The following is a 17,951-nucleotide window of genomic DNA, read 5'->3' as shown; positions in this document are numbered from 1 at the left end:
AAAGAGTACTATTTAAAAATCCTTTCATAAAGTAACATGATATTGGGGAGGGGACTATACATTGTTGACACTTGCTCACAAACTGGAAACCAGCCTTTTTGAAAATGGGCATGTTTGACCAAGCTCCTTTGACACTTTAACTGCTGTATCAGGTTTTCAGAAAGCCATTTGAGCCACCCTTTCTGTGAAAGATGCATCACTTGATGTGCGACAGCAGCAGCTTCCCTTCTGGGTGCCGTAGGCTTTATCTTTCAGCTGACTCTGCCTTCATATCAGAAGGACAAAGGCAAGGTCAGGCACAACTATTTTATTCACAAATTGAAATATGACAAATTTAGTATAACAATTCCTCCAAGAAGAAATGCACCCATAAGCAAAGAGCCCTCCATCACTGTCCTAGATTACTTGAGATCTTCGACCTGAAGTTCTTCTGGATGGAAAAGAAGGCAACAGAAGTGAGTCTTAATTATGGCCAGGTAATTTGCCAGGTCCAGACTCGGCGCCAGGCATCCTTAAGCAGTCAAAAGGGATCCGGTCCCCAGGCTGAGCTCAATGGGGCTTCCCGCCACCCCCCATTATCAATACCCTTATCCCACCCTTTCAGCCTCGTCCTGCAGTTGTCATTGGTCCCTGCTGTTTGGGGCCAGCGTCACCACAACAGTTGACTGCCACTCACTTTCCACACCGCCCACACACTCCTCCACCCCACTTCTGTGGCCTTGGTGCAGGAGGGCTAGGATTTCAAGACCCCACCACTCAACAGATCAGCCTGAGGCAGGGGTGCCCCAGCAAAGAGGTGTGGCCGACTCAGGCCCCAGTGAAGCTTCGAGTGACTGCTTTAGTGTGGAAAGCGAAGCCGCTGGGTTCATTCTCTGCTTTCAGGATGGAGATCTTACCTCCACTGGCTCTTGGGCACAGCCAGGACAGCTCTGGAGGGACCATCTGTTGGATAGATTCCAGCTGTAGAAAGAGGGGGGAAATGCTGGATCAGGTCCTTTTTAAAATCTCAGAACCAAAGTGTGGATTCAAGAGATGCCGGAAGCAGAACTAGCTGCTCAGCCCCACTGGCTTGCCTGAGAGGACCTCTGTGGACTCTGCTGCCCAGTGGGCGGAGGCCAAAGGGCAGCAGAAAAGGAGGGCAAAGACTGCCACCTTCTTAATTATCTTGGCCCTGTAGAGCAGACTGGAATGGGGTCATCTTTTGTAAGCTGCCATGAAGCAGGACAACAGTATTCTCAATCAATGAATGCAGCTGAGATACTTACAGTCAGCTGTGGCAGTGTCGTGGCATAAGCCAGCAGCCATCTGAGGCTGCTGGCCGCCAGGTCCAGTTCCTCCTCCTCTCTTGCTAACACGCAACCGCTGAGGTCTTGTGGGAGGAAAGAGCACCTCAGAATTGGGACCGCTCTGGGCTATCAAGGCAGGCCGCCACCGTCACCCACCAAGGAGTCTCTCCCCAGCGCAGAGGGGCGTCCCTAGCTTGCTCGCCCAGTCACATGACTCAGACCCAACTCTGCATTGGGGCCCTCCCCTGGGTGCCCCCCCAGATGGGGACTGAAGATCGGGCTTTGGGAAAAGTCCCCTGGTCTGCACGGACCACACTTCCCCAGCAGGAAAGGGAGACACCAACACTTTGGGTTTGGGGCTCTGGTGAAGAGAAAGGGTGTGGTGGAGTGGTTAGCATGTCAGATTGGGTCCTGAGAGACCAGGGTTTGAATCCCCACTCTGACTCTGGGTGGCCTCAGGCCAGTTACTGTCTCTTTCAGTGTAATCTACCTCACAGGGTTGTTGTGAGGACAAAATGGGGAGGGAGAAAATTGCATACGCCACTTTCAGCTCCTTTGAGAAAAGGTGGGGTATAAGTGCAATAATAAAACAAGATAAAGGAAGCTTTGATGCCTGGAGCTGGACATCACGGTCAAAGCTACTCAGCAGCATATTCCCAGACCTGTGGGATGCTGCTGCAGGGTATTCGGCTTGTCTGCCGACAGTGCCAAGAGGAGAAGGGCCTCAGGGGTGCCTGCCAGGGAGTGGGCTGACAGAATGTGTTCACTGGTGGGGGGGAGGGTTGAGGCCTGTGATGTTCCTGTAAGTTAGCATCTGTAAATATGGTAAGTGCGGGTCTATTGGGTGATGTATGGTAATTGACTGAGAGAGAAAGGGGGAGCACGTGGGTGAGAAGCTGAAGTGTGCTGGATGATGATTGGCTGAGTGGCTGGCTGGCTAAAGGTATAAATGGAGGTTTGTGAGTGATGAGAGGGGGGTCGGTTGGAAGGTGGGAGAGAGAGTCGGTTAGAGAGAGGTTGTTTAGTTGGTTGGCAGAGTTCTGAGGGAAGTTTGGATTGGATTTGGCTGATATTTAAAGAGGATATATATGAACAGAAACATAAAGAGTAACCATATATGAAACCATACGCTTGTGAAACATTCCTAAAGTAATCTTGTTATTTCCTGTTATTAGTAAATAAATACTTCTTTGGTTTACCAAAGGCCTGATCCTTGGCTGGGGAATATACAGACCAGAAGGGAGGGCAAGGTAATTGCCAAGGCTGAACAGAGGCAGTGTCTAATGGTGGCAGCAGTGAAGAAATGATTGATAAGCAAAACATTTCCCACACTCCAGGCACTGAAAGGGTTTTTCTCCTGCATGCACTTTCTGGTGCAGCACAAGGTTTGTTTGGTGAGCAAAGCATTTCCCACACTCCAAGCACTGAAAGTGTTTTTCTCCTGTGTGGATTCTCTGGTGTCTCATAAGGAATGATTGATAAGCAAAACATTTCCCACACTCCAAGCACTGAAAGGGTTTTTCTCCTGCATGCACTTTCTGGTGCAGCACAAGGTTTGTTTGGTGAGCAAAGCATTTCCCACACTTCAAGCACTGAAAGGGTTTCTCTCCTGTGTGGATTCTCAGATGCCTCACAAGCTGTGAATTGCTAGGGAAATTCTTCTCGCACTCGAGGCATTTAAATGGTTTCTCTCCTTCTTTCATTCATCTCAAGCCAATCATAGTTTTTTCTGTTACATATGCACTCGATTTTTTGAAAAATTTGAGTATGCAGCACGTCATTTCCCCAAATACTGAGGATTTTTAACAATTCTCACCTGTGTGGACTCTCAGGTGTCTCACAAGGTTTGTTTGTCGAGTAAAGCACTTCCTACACTCCAAGCACTGAAATGGTTTCTCTCCTGTGTGGATTCTCTGGTGTCTCATAAGGAATGATTGATAAGCAAAACATTTCCCACACTCCAGGCACTGAAAGGATTTTTCTCCTGTATGCACTCTCTGGTGCAGCACAAGGTTTGTTTGTCGAGTAAAGCACTTCCTACACTCCAAGCACTGAAAGGGTTTTTCTCCTGTGTGGATTCTCTGGTGTCTCACAAGGTTTGTTTGGTGAGCAAAGCATTTCCCACACTCCAAGCACTGAAAGGGTTTTTCTCCTGTGTGGATTCTCTGGTGATCCACAAGGTTCGTTTGTCGAGCAAAGCATTTCCCACACTCCAAGCACTGAAAGGGTTTTTCTCCTATGTGGATTCTCTGGTGTCTCATAAGGAATGATTGATAAGCAAAACATTTCCCACACTCCAGGCACTGAAAGGGTTTTTCTCCTGCATGCACTTTCTGGTGCAGCACAAGGTTTGTTTGGTGAGCAAAGCATTTCCCACACTTCAAGCACTGAAAGGGTTTTTCTCCTGCATGCACTTTCTGGTGCAGCACAAGGTTTTTTTGTCGAGTAAAGCACTTCCTACACTCCAAGCACTGAAAGGGTTTTTCTCCTGTGTGGATTCTCTGGTGTCTCACAAGGTTTGTTTGGTGAGCAAAGCACTTCCTACACTCCAAGCACTGAAAAGGTTTCTCTCCTGTGTGGATTCTCTGGTGATCCACAAGGTTCGTTTGTCGAGCAAAGCATTTCTCACACTCCAAGCACTGAAAGGGTTTTTCTCCTATGTGGATTCTCTGGTGTCTCATAAGGAATGATTGATAAGCAAAACATTTCCCACACTCCAGGCACTGAAAGGGTTTTTCTCCTGCATGCACTTTCTGGTGCAGCACAAGATTTGTTTGGTGAGCAAAGCATTTCCCACACTTCAAGCACTGAAAGGGTTTTTCTCCTGCATGCACTTTCTGGTGCAGCACAAGGTTTTTTTGTCGAGTAAAGCACTTCCTACACTCCAAGCACTGAAAGGGTTTTTCTCCTGTGTGGATTCTCTGGTGTCTCACAAGGTTTGTTTGGTGAGCAAAGCACTTCCTACACTCCAAGCACTGAAAGGGTTTTTCTCCTGTGTGGATTCTCTGGTGTCTCACAAGGTTTGTTTGGTGAGCAAAGCACTTCCTACACTCCAAGCACTGAAAGGGTTTTTCTCCTGTGTGGACTCTCTGGTGTAGCATAAGGTTCGGTTTTTGAGTAAAGCATTTGCCACACTCGGGGCATTTAAATGGTTTCTCTCCTGTGTGGATTCTCAGATGCCTCACAAGCTGTGAATTGCTAGGGAAATTCTTCTCGCATTCGAGGCATTTAAATGGTTTCTCTCCTTTGTGGACTCCTGGCTGTCTAGTAAGATGTGGCATCTTAGCATAATATTCCCCAGCCTCTGAGTGTTGCTTCTTTTTCGTAGACTTCCCTGCTCAGATAAAATAAAATACAGAGAGGATTCACTCCTGTGAGCATAGAAAACACCCATGAATAGATTGCTTGGGGGGCGGGTGAAGGTACAAAAGCTATGAGGTTTCTGGGTGGTTCAAAAGAAAAAGAATAACGGGGCTCCTGCACTCCCTGTCACTCACATCTATGCCATTCCAGTATCTCCAGATATTAATTTACTCTGTACGGACCGGGTGGTGGTGGTGGCTGCAAATGGTGGACTTTGGGAAAGGAACAACAAGGAAATTGATCCTTTAGTTTAGGGGGAAACTAAGGGTGGCATTCAATGTTAGTCCTACTCAGAGTACATCACTGAAGTCAATAGACACGACTAACTTAGGTCCCATTAATTTTAATGGGTCTACTCTGAGTAGGATTTAGTTGAATACAACCCCAAAACAGAAAGGAGGGGACATGCTTGAAACTTATGTCACAATGAAGGATGTGAAGAGAGTCAACAGAAGATTCTTCTCTCTTTCTTGCAATCTTGGAGCTTGGTATCACCCAACTAAATGCATTGGCAGGACCTTCGTGAACAGAGAAGAACCCAGACAAGACTAGACAGGCCTTTGGTCTGATCTAGCAGGCCTCTTCTGATACTTGTATCTGACCATGAATTATTTCATTTATTTATTCAAATATCTTAATATCGCCCTTCAATAATAATAATGATAATGATAAGCTTCCTGGCAATTCATAATTACAATATACTTGTAGATTATTTGCATGGGTACCTAATTTATATATATCTTTTTTACCTTCCCCTGGTGTGGAGCCAGAGATCAGCATTTCACCCAAGGCCTGAAGGTCTGGCACCCACGGCTCTTCTCCTCGTTCCAGCTGGATGATAAGGTCAGGCTTGGAGATTGGAAATCCTTGTAAGGAAAGACAAATAAAAGAGGGATTCTCAGTGGGCAATGGGTACTTCTGGTGCTGGCTGGTGATGGGGTGGGGTGAGGCGGCAGCAAGGTCTGGGTTGTGCGGTTGCACTGGGGGAGCCAATCTGCTGCTCCTGCCAATGCCTCCGCAAAGCCCCAACCCCCTCACCAACCTGGTAAGCCTCAGGTGTTAGGCAGAGCTGCTCACTACCAGCTGCTCCTGACCTGACCTGAACAAATACATGAAAATGCAACCGCAAGCTCCCCTGACCTGAACTCGTTTAGTTTAAACAAATATAGATGTGTAATGAGGGGTTGGCATTGTTCAGCCACTGAAGTGCATGTAGGTGGTAGCTTCTCAGTGAAGTACCTTCAGGCCCTGAAGTGACTTGGCCCAGCCAGGATGGTCACTGGATCATCCTGGCCAGGAAGGAGTATAAAAGAGCTTTCTGTTCCAGTTGAACTTTGCTTGAGAAAGAAAGGCCACATCTGCACTATACATTTAAAACACAATGATATTGCTTTAAATAGTTGTGGCTCTCTCCCCACAAGAATCTTGGAAACTATAGTTTGTGAAGGGTGCTGAGAGTTGTTAGGAGACCCTGATTCCTCTCATAGAGCAACAATTCCCAGAGTTCCCTGGGAAGAGGGATTGACTGTTAAACCACTCTGGGAATTGTGGTTCTGTGAGGGGAATAGGGGTCTCCTAACAACTCTCAGCACCCTTAACAAACTACAGCTCCCAGGATTCTTTGGGGGAAGCTCCAGCTGAGGATGCGAGTTTCTTACCCAGTGAAGTGACATTCTTGTAGTTCTCTATCATGACGTCCCTGTACAATGATCTTTGTTGTGGGTCCAGTAAGAGCCCCTGGCCCTCCGTGAAATACACAGCCACATCTTCAAACATCACTGGCTTCTGCAAGAACAAAGAGCCCCTCCCTCAGTCTCCCAGGAAGTCATCCTCCCTAGAAAGACCCTCTCTTGGAGTCCTAACCCTTTCACTTGGGGACATTCTCATGCATCCTTGTCTAGAAGAAATAATCTACAGGCAATTCCCAGAATGCAGAATCAAGTAATTTGTATTAGGGGTTCCCAAACTGTGATCCATGAACTTCATGCAGGTGGTCCGTGGAACATCTGCATTAAACATTCCTATTAATTTTTTATTCCTTTTATATCTCATATTGTATTTCTATTGTATTACAATTTGCATTCTATGGAATGAAAATCGTAATACAATAAAATGCAACATAAGAAATAAAAGGAGCAATAAAAATACAATTAAAATTTACAATTGCTACAACAGGCAGAAAAAAACATTAAGGGGTTTGCCAGGACCCTCTGCAATTTTCAAGTTGTCCATGGGACAAAAAGTTTGGAGACCAATGGTTTGTATTCCTGGGCATCCACAAAAAGGGGGGGGAAGGGGGCCAGTCCCCCCCCCTTGCCCACTGGCTGGATCAATAATAATCCTCAATTCCCAGCTTTCATTTCAAGAAAAAGAGCAAGTGTAGCATGCAATGATAGTCTTACTCAGAGTACCCACTGAAGTTTACAGACATGACTAACTTAGATTTATTAATGTCAATGGCTCTACTCTGAGTAGGGCTTAGTTAAATACAACCCTAAGTTTCTAGTATTTGTTGAACCTGAGATATGAGGCATAATTTTTTTGGGTAGTGTGAATAACTAGCCTGTTCCCTGCCCCCTTTCAGTCTTTTACTTTGCGCACTTCCCCCAAAAAAATTCCTGAGGACACCACTTTCTATATATCCCCTATTTCTGTGTCATCCCATTGAATGTATCCTGCTCTTGCTTTGTCCATCCATCACAAGCCTTCCAGCTATTTCCAGGTAATGTCCTACCTGAAATGGTTCCACTGCACCCCTTTTCTTCCCCCTGGAAGCCGGAGACCTTCCGGATTGAGTCTTTGTCATCATTCTTCACAGAGTCTTTGAGCATGTGGGGAGGGAGAGGGGAAGGAGGAAGAACATTTCAATAAAACACCCTTTTCAGTATCAGATTGTACCTTAAGAACTGAGAGACTGTCATCTTCTGGAGTGAAAGGACTGAGACAAGGGATCTGAAGTGAATTGTTGGAATTCAAAACCTGCCCCAGAAGGAAGGCGCCAGGCTGCTGGGAGCAGAGTGAAGGTTGAATCCGGCCTTCCCTACCATGCTAGTGTCATTTCTTTTTGTTTTAATTTTATATGTACCGTCAAAATCTTGTAATCATACCCTGGCTTTGAAAATCTGCTTTGAGCTTTGAGCACACTAATTACCCACAGCAAAGTGTTTCCATTGGCCACAGCTGGAAGGAAAACGGGTTGATCTGCCAATCAGTTGCAAAATCTGTTTGTTTGTTTTTAAAAACACATTTGAGCAGATCCCACCAGGTTTTACAGTAAAAAGGGGCAGGGTTTGACTAGTGTCGTGTGCCCGTTTTCAGGAGAGGTGGAGACACACTGGAACCGGCAGTACAGTGAGTGTCTTTCTACCCTGGGATTAAAGCAGCCTAAATAAATAAACAAATTCCCTCCCTACCCACTGCCATGCAGTGCTGGCCAGTAAGTTAATTGCACCCAAAACAAAAAGTCAAAATGATGCTCGCCTGCCATAAGAACGTAAGAAGAGCCTTTCTGGATCAGGCCAGCCAGTGGCCCATCTAGTCGAGAATCCTGTTCCCCAATGGGAAACCCGCAAGCAGGTCCTGGGTACAAAAGCACTCTGCCCTACTGATGATTCCCAGCAACTTGTATTCAGAGGCACACTACTCCTGACCATGACGGGCGAACAGGGAGAGCGCAGCTAGTGGCAATTGATAGCCTGCCCCTCTGTGGACAGGAGTTAATTAATGGTGTAATGGTTAAAGTGTTGGACTATGACCTGGGTGACCAGGGTTTGAATCCCCACATAGCCATGAAGCCCACTGGGTGACCTTGGGCCAGTCACTGCCTCTCAGCCTCATGAAAATAATTCTGTAAACACAGCCTAAAATAGCATTTGCTTTTTTTGCAGCCACATCACACTGTGGGCTCGTATCCAGCTTGTTATTAACAACAATCCCAAGATCCTTCCCACATGTACTATTGCTGAGCCAAGTGTTCCCCATCTTATAACTGTGAATTTGGTTTCTTTTTCCTAGGTGTAGAACTTTGCACTTATCCCTGTTGAATTTCATTCTGTTGTTTTCAGCAGAGGCACAGTTGGTGGCATCACATGACAGAGCTTCCTTTGTGGTGACTCTCCATATATGGAATTCCCTATCCCAAGAGGTTAGATTCTCTTCCTCCCTATTCATGTTCTGATGGCAATTGAATACATTTATTTTTAACTCCATTGTTGCCTAGATTTTTTTAATTCAAATGTTTACATACCACTGAATACCAGAACAGTTTTTACAACAACAACAAAAGAAAATATAAAGCAGACAATATCATCGTAATAGTATCTCACCTAAAATACAACCATTCAATATAAAACAATAAAATAGTATAAAAGAAAGAACATAGCAGCACACTTTGAAAACATCTTAAGAATCAAGGAAAGAAGGGTGGTCCAGAGGGCTACCACAAAGAAGGCGGCTTCCAATAAATCCCCTTTAAAAAAAAAAAGATTTTTTAAAGATGTTTTGTTTTAATATGTTTTTAAGGATGTTTTGTTGTAATATATTTTAAAGTCTGTTTTTATGATGTTTTAGAGTGATTTTAGTGCTTTTGTTTGCCATCCTGGGCTCCTATTGGGAGGAAGGGTAGGATATTATTATTATTATTATTATTACTACTACTACTACTACTATTATTGCTATTATTACTACTACTATTACTGTTGTTATTGTTTAATAATAATAATAATAATAATATGACCATGGTATTCCCAATCTCTGTGTATAGATGTGAAAAGCAGATAAGAGAAAAATCAACTCATTTGAAATGTGGTGTTGGAGGAGAGCTTTGCGCATACCATGGACTGCAAAAAAGACAAATAATTGGGTGTTAGAACAAATTAAACCAGAACTGTCACTAGAAGCTAAAATCATGAAACTGAGGTTATCATACTTTGGACACATCATGAGGAGACATGATTCACTAGGAAAGACAATAATGCTGGGAAAAATAGAAGGAAGTAGAAAAAGAGGAAGGCCAAACAAGAGATGGATTGCTTCCATAAGGAAAGCCCCAGACCTGAACTTAAAAGATCTGAACAGGGTGGTTCATGACAGTTGCTATTAGAGGTCACTGATTCATAGGGTCACCATAAGTCATAATCGACCTGAAGGCACATAATAGAAGAAAGAAAGAAAGAACGAAAGAAAGAAAGACAGAAAGAAAGAAAGAAGACAATCCACCAGTGACAGTATAATCAGCGAGGTTTTCTCTGCATATATTAAGTTCCGCTGAGTGCATAATGGGGAAGTAGCTCTCAAGCAATGGAGGCTAATCCATTAGAATAAATGGGGCTCTGCCCCACCAAGTTCAGTCTGCCCTCAGCCAGCCCTCACTTGCCTGCCTTCTTACTGACAGCCCGTCCAGGAGCTGGCTTCCTCCACCTTAGTCTCAGAGTTGCCATTGCAAAACTCAGCAGAGGAGGAGGACAAAGCTAGAGTATTTTTCTCTGCTTGACATTGGCTCTGGCTCCGCGTATCAGTGGTTCTTGTTCCGCCTGCCTTCATCAGCCACCACTGGTATCCAGGCCCTAAGTTATTTTGGGTCTTACAAGTTAACAGTAAAACCTTGAACACGGCCCTATCATTGGCAGCTGGTGCAGTTCCTCCATCACTGGCAAAATAAGGGCATAGCCTCCTTGTTGCCAAATTCTGCCGTAGCAGAAGCACGAGGGCAGCCCCGCAATCCAGTGACCCGATGGTGAGGTTATTAATGCATGTACTGCAGCATAATAATCGGTAATTTTGGCTGTTTTGAGTTCCTGCTCCTTGATTGCCCCTTCTAGTCTGGTCATTCATTGCGTATTTAATTATGGGCTCCTACTGGGAGGAAGGGCGGGATATAAATCAAATAAATAAATAGCTACTGTTGCTTTTATGTTTGATTTTAGACTTTGCAAGCTGCTTTGAGGGGAGGGGAAATGTATTATAGCTTGAACCCGGGACCTTCTGCGTGCAAAGCATGTGCTCTACCATTAGGCATGGGAGAGAAATTCAGTTCAGTTTGCATTTAAGAACATAAGAACATGAGAAGAGCCTGCTGGATCAGGCCAGTGGCCCATCTAGTCCAGCATCCTGTTCTCACAGTGGCCATCCAGGTGCCTGGGGGAAGCCCACAAGCAGGACCCGAGTGCAAGAACACTCTCCCCTCCTGAGGCTTCCGGCAACTGGTTTTCAGAAGCATGCTGCCTCTGACTAGGGTGGCACAGCACAGCCATCATGGCTAGTAGCCATTGATAGCCCTGTCCTCCATGAATTTGTCTAATCTTCTTTTAAAGCCATCCAAGCTGGTGGCCATTACTGCATCTTGTGGGAGCAAATTCCATAGTTTAACTATGCGCTGAGTAAAGAAGTACTTCCTTTTAAAGCCAAATCTGTCAAATTTGCACTTTCTGAAACAGTAAGAGAAACATAGCCATCCTTCAAAATTCGCACTTATCTGAATTTTGCAATGCAGTTCTCCAACCAATGTTAACAAAAATGCATATATTAGGGGAAAGTATGCACAAAATGTATATATTAATGAAAATAACATACAAAAATGCATTATATTCAAAAGAAAATGCCTGCAATAATGTACATTAGTCAAAACTGCATGCAAAATATTGTTTATTAGGAAAGATTCACACTCAAATGCTATAAAAATGCTGACGAATTTTCATGATGTTGTCGATTTGCATTTTGCTCTCATGACTCTTTGATAGCATTGCCCCCCATGCGTTTGTCTCAGTCCCCCTTTTAAAGCCATCTAGGTTGGTTGGATGAACCCATCCTAGGTGCTCACTCAGGTAGGAGAATCCAAACAACTCATTTCTAGAACGCTTTCCCTACAGACTAGGGTTGCCATATTCCAGTTCCACAAATCCGGGCAGTTTAATTTGCATATTATGTAAAGTATTTGCATATTATGCAAATATCTGCATATTATTTGCATATTATGCAAAATATCTGCATATTAATATTTGGATTGTCCAGTTGTTTTGTTTTTGTGCCTAGGAATTACCACCAAAAGCTGGGGAAAGATGTGAGAAATCTTTTTTTTAAAAGCAACATTTTCAGCCTTAAATGCCTAGACTCTAGTTTCCAACACTATGGAGTATTTATTGATTGATTAAGAGAATTTATATCCTGCCCTTTTGCTGTTAAAAACAGAGCTCAGCACAGCTTACAAATATAATAAAAACAATAAAAATACACAATCAATATAAAAACAATAAAAACACAAAATAGTAACAAACATAAAGTAAGTCAGGGCAGCAGTACGGTTAACCATATACGATATATTTCAAAGATGCAGTGGGTGGAGAAAAACAAGAAGCCAAAATGTTAGGAAAAGGAGTCTTTCACACCACATGCTCAGTTCTAAATACTGTTGCAGCAAGTTTTACAAGTTCCTCCAGTATTCCACTGGTGCAGGCACTCAGACATTCAAAGTATCTGTATGTTTCTTAGGTTTTATAAAAGCAGAGCTTTGCTTAACTCAAAATTTCTTCTCCCTTTGATCAACCACATCTACACAGGTTCCACCTCCATACTCAAAATGAAACTGGGCCTGGAAGTGTGCAACAACCCCACACATACCTTGCTAATTAAATTATCAATGCCAGGATGTCTGTCTTATCAACTACTCTCCTGCTCCCTCCCCCCCCCCCCGGGCATCATGAAAGACCCAGTCCTGGGCTCAGAAAGAAAATAAATATCTGGTCCTCTTCAAAGTATTGATAAGCCTCTTGTTTTAATTGAAATAATAATGATAAATTCTTCTTATCACTAACGGGAGTTAATTCTCTTGCATAGGCTGCTGTTGCTTCTATGGCTGTAATGGAGTGAGGTTAAAGATAAGTGAAATGCAAATAGGAAAAAAAAAAACAGAAGGCAGTAACACTTTCCTAAATGTAATACCATACCAACCACAACAAGATTCCTATGAGTAAGGCAAAAAACTAAGCATCTCACAACCAGTCAGGATTCCTAACCAAAAACCAAAAATATGATAAATGAAGAAGTATTTAAATAAGCATGACTATCAAACGTATTTATTATTTACACAAACTGTAAAGATATTTATAGTGCAATCCTAGGTTTATTTATTCAGAAGCAAGTCCCAGTGTATTCCGTGGGGCTTACTCAAACAGGGACAGAAATGCAACCTCAAGGGATAAGCAACTTCATTCACACAACCCAAAATTCCGAATCATGCCACTTTATGCTGTTTTGCAACTGTTTATACTTGTTTTTATGGTTATTGGATTTTAAATGGCTTTATTTCTTGTTGTGAGCTGCCTTGGTTTCCAACCCTACCTCACAGGGGTGTTGGAAAGACTCCATACACACACACCACACACTGCAGATGTATCAATACATACAGCCCATATAATAGTTTATTGTCAAACCAGTTGGTCATTGCAGAAAAATCAGTATTAGTTTTAAAAAAATCAGTATTACTTTCCTACAGAATAAAAACTGTAATACCTAAGTAAGCCCTGCCTACTTGCTTTAAAATAGGACTGGAGAAGGGGGCAGAAAGAGTTAGAACACAAACACAATGCTTTTTTACATTCACTCCAAAGTCCCATTGATTTTGAGCACATTCATAACCATGTCTACTCAAAAGTAAGTCCTATTGAATTCAATGGGATTTACTCTGGGCATATGGGATTAGCATTGCTCTTACAAAAAGCAAGCATTGGGAAGGTTTTCAAAACACTGCCCAAGATCTGACTCCTGCACACAAGCGGAAAAAAACCTGAAATGTCTATACTTACCCAATTTATGAGATTTTCAGATAAACGGGGTGAAACTACCATTTTGTTTTCTAGACACTGCTTCAGATCAATGAAACTGAAACACAATCCCTGATTGGCTGCAATCCTGAACGGGCGGGGTTAAAGCTAGGAAGTGCATACAGTACTGTTTAAAGAAAGATTTAACAGTCGGGGGGGTGGCTGATGTTTTTATGTATATCTCGAGAACCGGACCGCCTAGACGCTTAATTTTTTTAAAAAATAAAGCTGAGAATCCGGGCCACGTAAGGGGCTAGCCGGGCGCCGGGTGGCATGCATAGAATCCGGGCAAAACCCGGCTAACCGGGCAATATGGCAACCCTACTACAGACCCTCTCAGGAGTTGAGATCTGCAGAAAGGGCCCTCTTGGTAGTTCTACCACCCTCAGAAGTTTGGGGTGGTGGTGGCCTGGGAGAGGGCCTTCTCTGTGGCAGCCCCTAAGTTATGGAATTCCCTCCCCTCAGCAGTGTCTGGCATCTTCTCTGTACAGCTTTTGATGTGTGAAGATGCACTCTGGCTTTTGACCCTTGAAATGTATATTTTTGGGACCTTCTGCAGTTGTGATTATAATTTGTTTTAAATTGTTTTTACTGGTGTTTTATATTGTTGTGACCTACCCTGGGACCTACTGGAGAAGGGCAGGTAATAAATTTAATAACAATTACTGTTGTTATTATTATTATTATAATTTAATCATTGTTGTTACTATTAACAACAATAATAATAAATTTTATTTATTTATTTATTATTTGATTTATATCTCGCCCTCTCTCCCAACAGGAGCCCAGGGAGGCAAACAGAAACGCTAAAAACACTTTAAAACATCATTAAAAAACCTTAAAATACATTAAAACAAAACAATGTTAAAAACATTTTTAAAAAAGCTTTAAAAACATTTTTTTTTAAAAAAGGGTTAATTGTATCTGTTTATACTTATTCATTTATGTATTATGCTTTTATTTTTGATAGGTTTTTAATTGTATGTGTCTTTTATCTGGAAGCCACCGTGAGTTCCAATTTGGAAAAACGGCAGGGTATAAATAAAGTTAATAATAATAATAGTAATAATAATAATAATAATAATAATAATAATAATAATAATAATAATGTGTACAGTTTGGTCACCTCACCCCAAAAAGGATATTGAAGAGCTAGACAAGGCCAGCCAAAATGATCAAGGGGGTGAAGCAACTTCCTTATGAGGGAAAGCTACAACATGTGGGCCTTTTTAGCTTAGGTCAGGTGTAGGGAAACATTAGCCCTCCAGATGTTACTGAATGACAACTCCCATCATCCCTAGCCATTGGTTATGCTTGCTGGGGCTGATGGGAGTTGTAGTTCAGCAACATCTGGAGAGCCAAAGGTTCCCCACACCTAGGTTAGGAAGATGGCAAGTAAGGTGGAGTCATGTACAAAATGGTGCACAGTATGGAGAGTGAAGCTAAATGGAGATACAAAACAAACAAAAAGGAAAGTCCTCTTTACACAGTCCAGTCAAATTGGAATTTGCTATCACAAGTGCGCCTCTGCCTTGGGTTTCAGTCTTGCTTTCATAGAGCTCAGAAGGAAGGAGGATGGGAACAAATCCAGAATGAGCTGGCTCTGCTGACTGTTGGCCTCCCTGCCTTCCACCCTACAGGTCCCAATGGACTCCACTGCAAAGAGGAGAACAGATTTTGGCATAGCGCTACCCAGAAAAAGCCATTTCATCATCCTACTGCACGGCAGGGCTAGCCCTGAGTTTGGGGTCAGCTGCAAAGTACAACTCACCAGTTACGGTATACATTGGGATGCAGGCCCAGGCCAAGCCATAGGATGAACCAAAGATGACTAAATACAGGGTATATGGCTTGCTCCTCCTGTAGACAGCTGTGAATATTGACATGCCAATCAAGATGAGGAAACCTAAGGCGAAAAGGAGAACATGGAAATATACTTCAAAGGAAAGTTGATTGCATGTCCCCAGGGCTTCCACCAGCCTCGCATTGGCCTCCACTGAAGGAGTTGGCACAGGACCACAGCTCCAGTCTCCAAAAGAAAGTGCTGCTGCTAAGAGTCATCACAGCTGCCTTGCACCAAGTCAGGTCATTGGTCCATCTAGCTCAATGTTGTCTACACTGTCTGGCAGCTGCTCTCCAGGATTTCAGGCAGGGAATCTCGCCCAGCCCTACCTGGAGATGCTGGAGATTGAACCTGGGACCATCTGCATGCAAAGCAGCTGCTCTACCATTGCGCGATGGCCCTTCCCCCTCTTTCATTCTTTATGGGGGACAGTCCCCTATTTGAAGGGTTGACCAATGCAAGGCCAGTTTAAACAGGCAGAAACTGAAGAGGGGAGACTTGTAAGAGTTTTGGAGTTGCCCATCAACAGTTTGCAGCTCCTAAACAGCAGGCAGGTCATCTGGCTGCAGTCTTCCCTACTACGGTGAGATATATGGCATTTTTATTTAAATGCTTTGCATTATTTCTAAATGGGTACCCCTAAATCATCACAGGCAAATCTCATCCTCTTTTCTGGGTGAGGGAGATGATGCATTTCCACTTCTTTGGCAAGGTGTCAGACTGTCGTGATGAGAGGACAGAGGGGAGGCTGGACGTGTAAAGATAGAATAGGAGAAACCCCCTCTTCCTGTTTCCCCACATAACAGTGTTACCTGTGGCAAAGCTGCAGCTGGCAGAGGCTAAGATCAGGGGCATCGAGCGTATGTGGCTACAACGGAAAGAGAGGCAAATGCAGAAGCAACCTAGAAGGCCACAGAGTGTTGTCACAATCAGGGAGGCTCGGATAGCATGGACAAAGCCTCCTGGGTGCCAGAAAAGAAAGCATTACATAGTGTAGGGATTATGCATTTATGAATTGCTTCCCATGAGGTATCCTGAAGTGAATTATATTTCAATATAATCAGGACTTTTTTTGTGACAGTGCTCATTGGTATGGAGTACTGGCACCTTTTCTTTTGCTGCCCATGGCAGCCATTTTGTGCTGGTATCCACAGCACTTTTATCAATATATGAGTAAAAGCACCTCATTTTCCCCAAAAAAGCACTGAATATAATAGAAATATGTAAAACATATATAAAAACAGTTAAAGCAATTGCACAGTGATGATGATGATGATGATTTGATTTATTATGTGTCTTCTCCCTAACCTAGGGTGTGAAACCCTATATATATGTGAGTGCTCCCTTTGATCCCCCACTGTGATCCCATGACGTCAAAAGTTGTCCCCTAAGGTCTCCCCTCCATTTTCTTTTTAAAAAAATTAATTTGGTTTTAGGGAAAAAATGAATTTTGTTTTAAAAAAAATACTCTGATAGTGGCTGCTCCCATAGGTCCACTGCTGTGATACTGTGATGCCAAAAGGTTTTTTTCCCTGTACCCCAAAGATCCCTCCCAATCTGTCAACTTTTTTAAAAAACATTTTTTAATGTTTAATTTTTTTAAAAGATTTAAATTTTTTTAAATTCCTGACTGCTCCCAGTGGTACCCCACTGTGATGCCAAAACGTTTTTTGTGTCCCTGAAATGCATCCATGATATTAACAAAAGATTCCTGACTACTCCCGCAAGTCTCCTGCTATGATTCTGTGCTGCAAAAAAGGATTTGTGACTCCCCCACAACCCCGAATGTTGTCCTTAAAAAAAAAAAAAAAACTTTGACCATGCTTTTTTAAACATCAGCCATGCCAATTTTGGTATATGGCTTCCAGGCAGCTGACAATGCTTCAATACAACCCTCAGTGTGAAACATTTGCCACCCAGTCTATACTTAGCATATGTACATTTTATGAAAATCTGGGCCTTTTTTTTTTTTTAGCAATGCATAAGTGGGTCATCCTAGACTGGTCCTCTTTTCCTCACTCCTGGCCCCTGTTCTTTTGGCAGTTCTAAGAATGAGAAGTCTTACCTACATGAAACCAATATAGGGTGCATTTGGGATCTTTTGTACACCGCCCAGAGAGCTATTTGCTATGGGCGGTTTATAAATGAAACAAATAAAATAAATAAATAAAATAAGCAAATCTTCCAGAGACCACCATGGAGCAGACCTTGAGGGGTACTTTCCATCACCCAGTAGGAAGTAGACAAGGAGGTGAGCAGCAGCAACAGACTACAAGAGCAGCAGATCGTGCGGCTGATCGGCAGCGGCTGTGTCAAGAAATGGAGGTTAAATGAGGTAGAGATGGCCCTGCAATTGGAATGGGGAAGTGAAAGAGAGAGAGATGATCATCATTGCCACTTAAAAGAAAGCTGCAAGACAACCGGTGCCATAAGAGTAGGGATGAGGAAGAAATTTCATTAAGTATGCATTTAAAGCTGAATTGATCAAATCCACACTTTCTGAAACAACGTGAGAACTGAAACACAACCATCGTGCAGGATTTGCACTTATCCAAATATTGCAATGCAGTTCATAGAATGCTGCTCAATACCAGGTTGGAATATTCCTTCACCTAGCCCAATCCGCCCAGTCTCGTCTAGCTG

General features: G+C 43.2%; 2 protein-coding genes across 3 annotated transcripts; both read right to left on the bottom strand.

Annotated features, from left to right (window-relative positions):
- Positions 1 to 240: 240 nt before the first annotated feature.
- On the bottom strand, positions 241 to 16,194 carry LOC133372325 (zinc finger protein 620-like). Of its 2 annotated transcripts, none has more exons than XM_061600755.1 (7): positions 16,121 to 16,194; positions 15,237 to 15,371; positions 7,384 to 7,470; positions 6,308 to 6,434; positions 5,399 to 5,515; positions 897 to 960; positions 241 to 430 (listed from the first exon to the last, which is right to left on the bottom strand). In XM_061600755.1, the coding sequence occupies exons 3-7, from the start codon at positions 7,456 to 7,458 to the stop codon at positions 397 to 399; spliced, it is 417 nt and encodes a 138-aa protein (XP_061456739.1). In that variant the 5' UTR covers positions 7,459 to 7,470; positions 15,237 to 15,371; positions 16,121 to 16,194; the 3' UTR covers positions 241 to 396. The 2 variants fall into 2 exon arrangements, with proteins under 2 accessions (XP_061456739.1, XP_061456740.1); XM_061600756.1 differs by having other exon boundaries at positions 241 to 427.
- On the bottom strand, positions 1,236 to 4,567 carry LOC133372748 (gastrula zinc finger protein XlCGF26.1-like). Its single transcript, XM_061601808.1, has 3 exons — positions 3,103 to 4,567; positions 2,617 to 2,979; positions 1,236 to 1,369 (listed from the first exon to the last, which is right to left on the bottom strand). Exons 1-3 carry the CDS (start codon positions 4,565 to 4,567, stop codon positions 1,236 to 1,238), a joined length of 1,962 nt encoding a protein of 653 aa, XP_061457792.1.
- Positions 16,195 to 17,951: the final 1,757 nt, after the last annotated feature.

Source organism: Rhineura floridana, chromosome 18, assembly GCF_030035675.1.
Source record: "Rhineura floridana isolate rRhiFlo1 chromosome 18, rRhiFlo1.hap2, whole genome shotgun sequence".
Lineage (NCBI taxonomy): Eukaryota > Metazoa > Chordata > Lepidosauria > Squamata > Rhineuridae > Rhineura > Rhineura floridana.
This window is presented reverse-complemented; position numbering and strand designations above follow the sequence as displayed.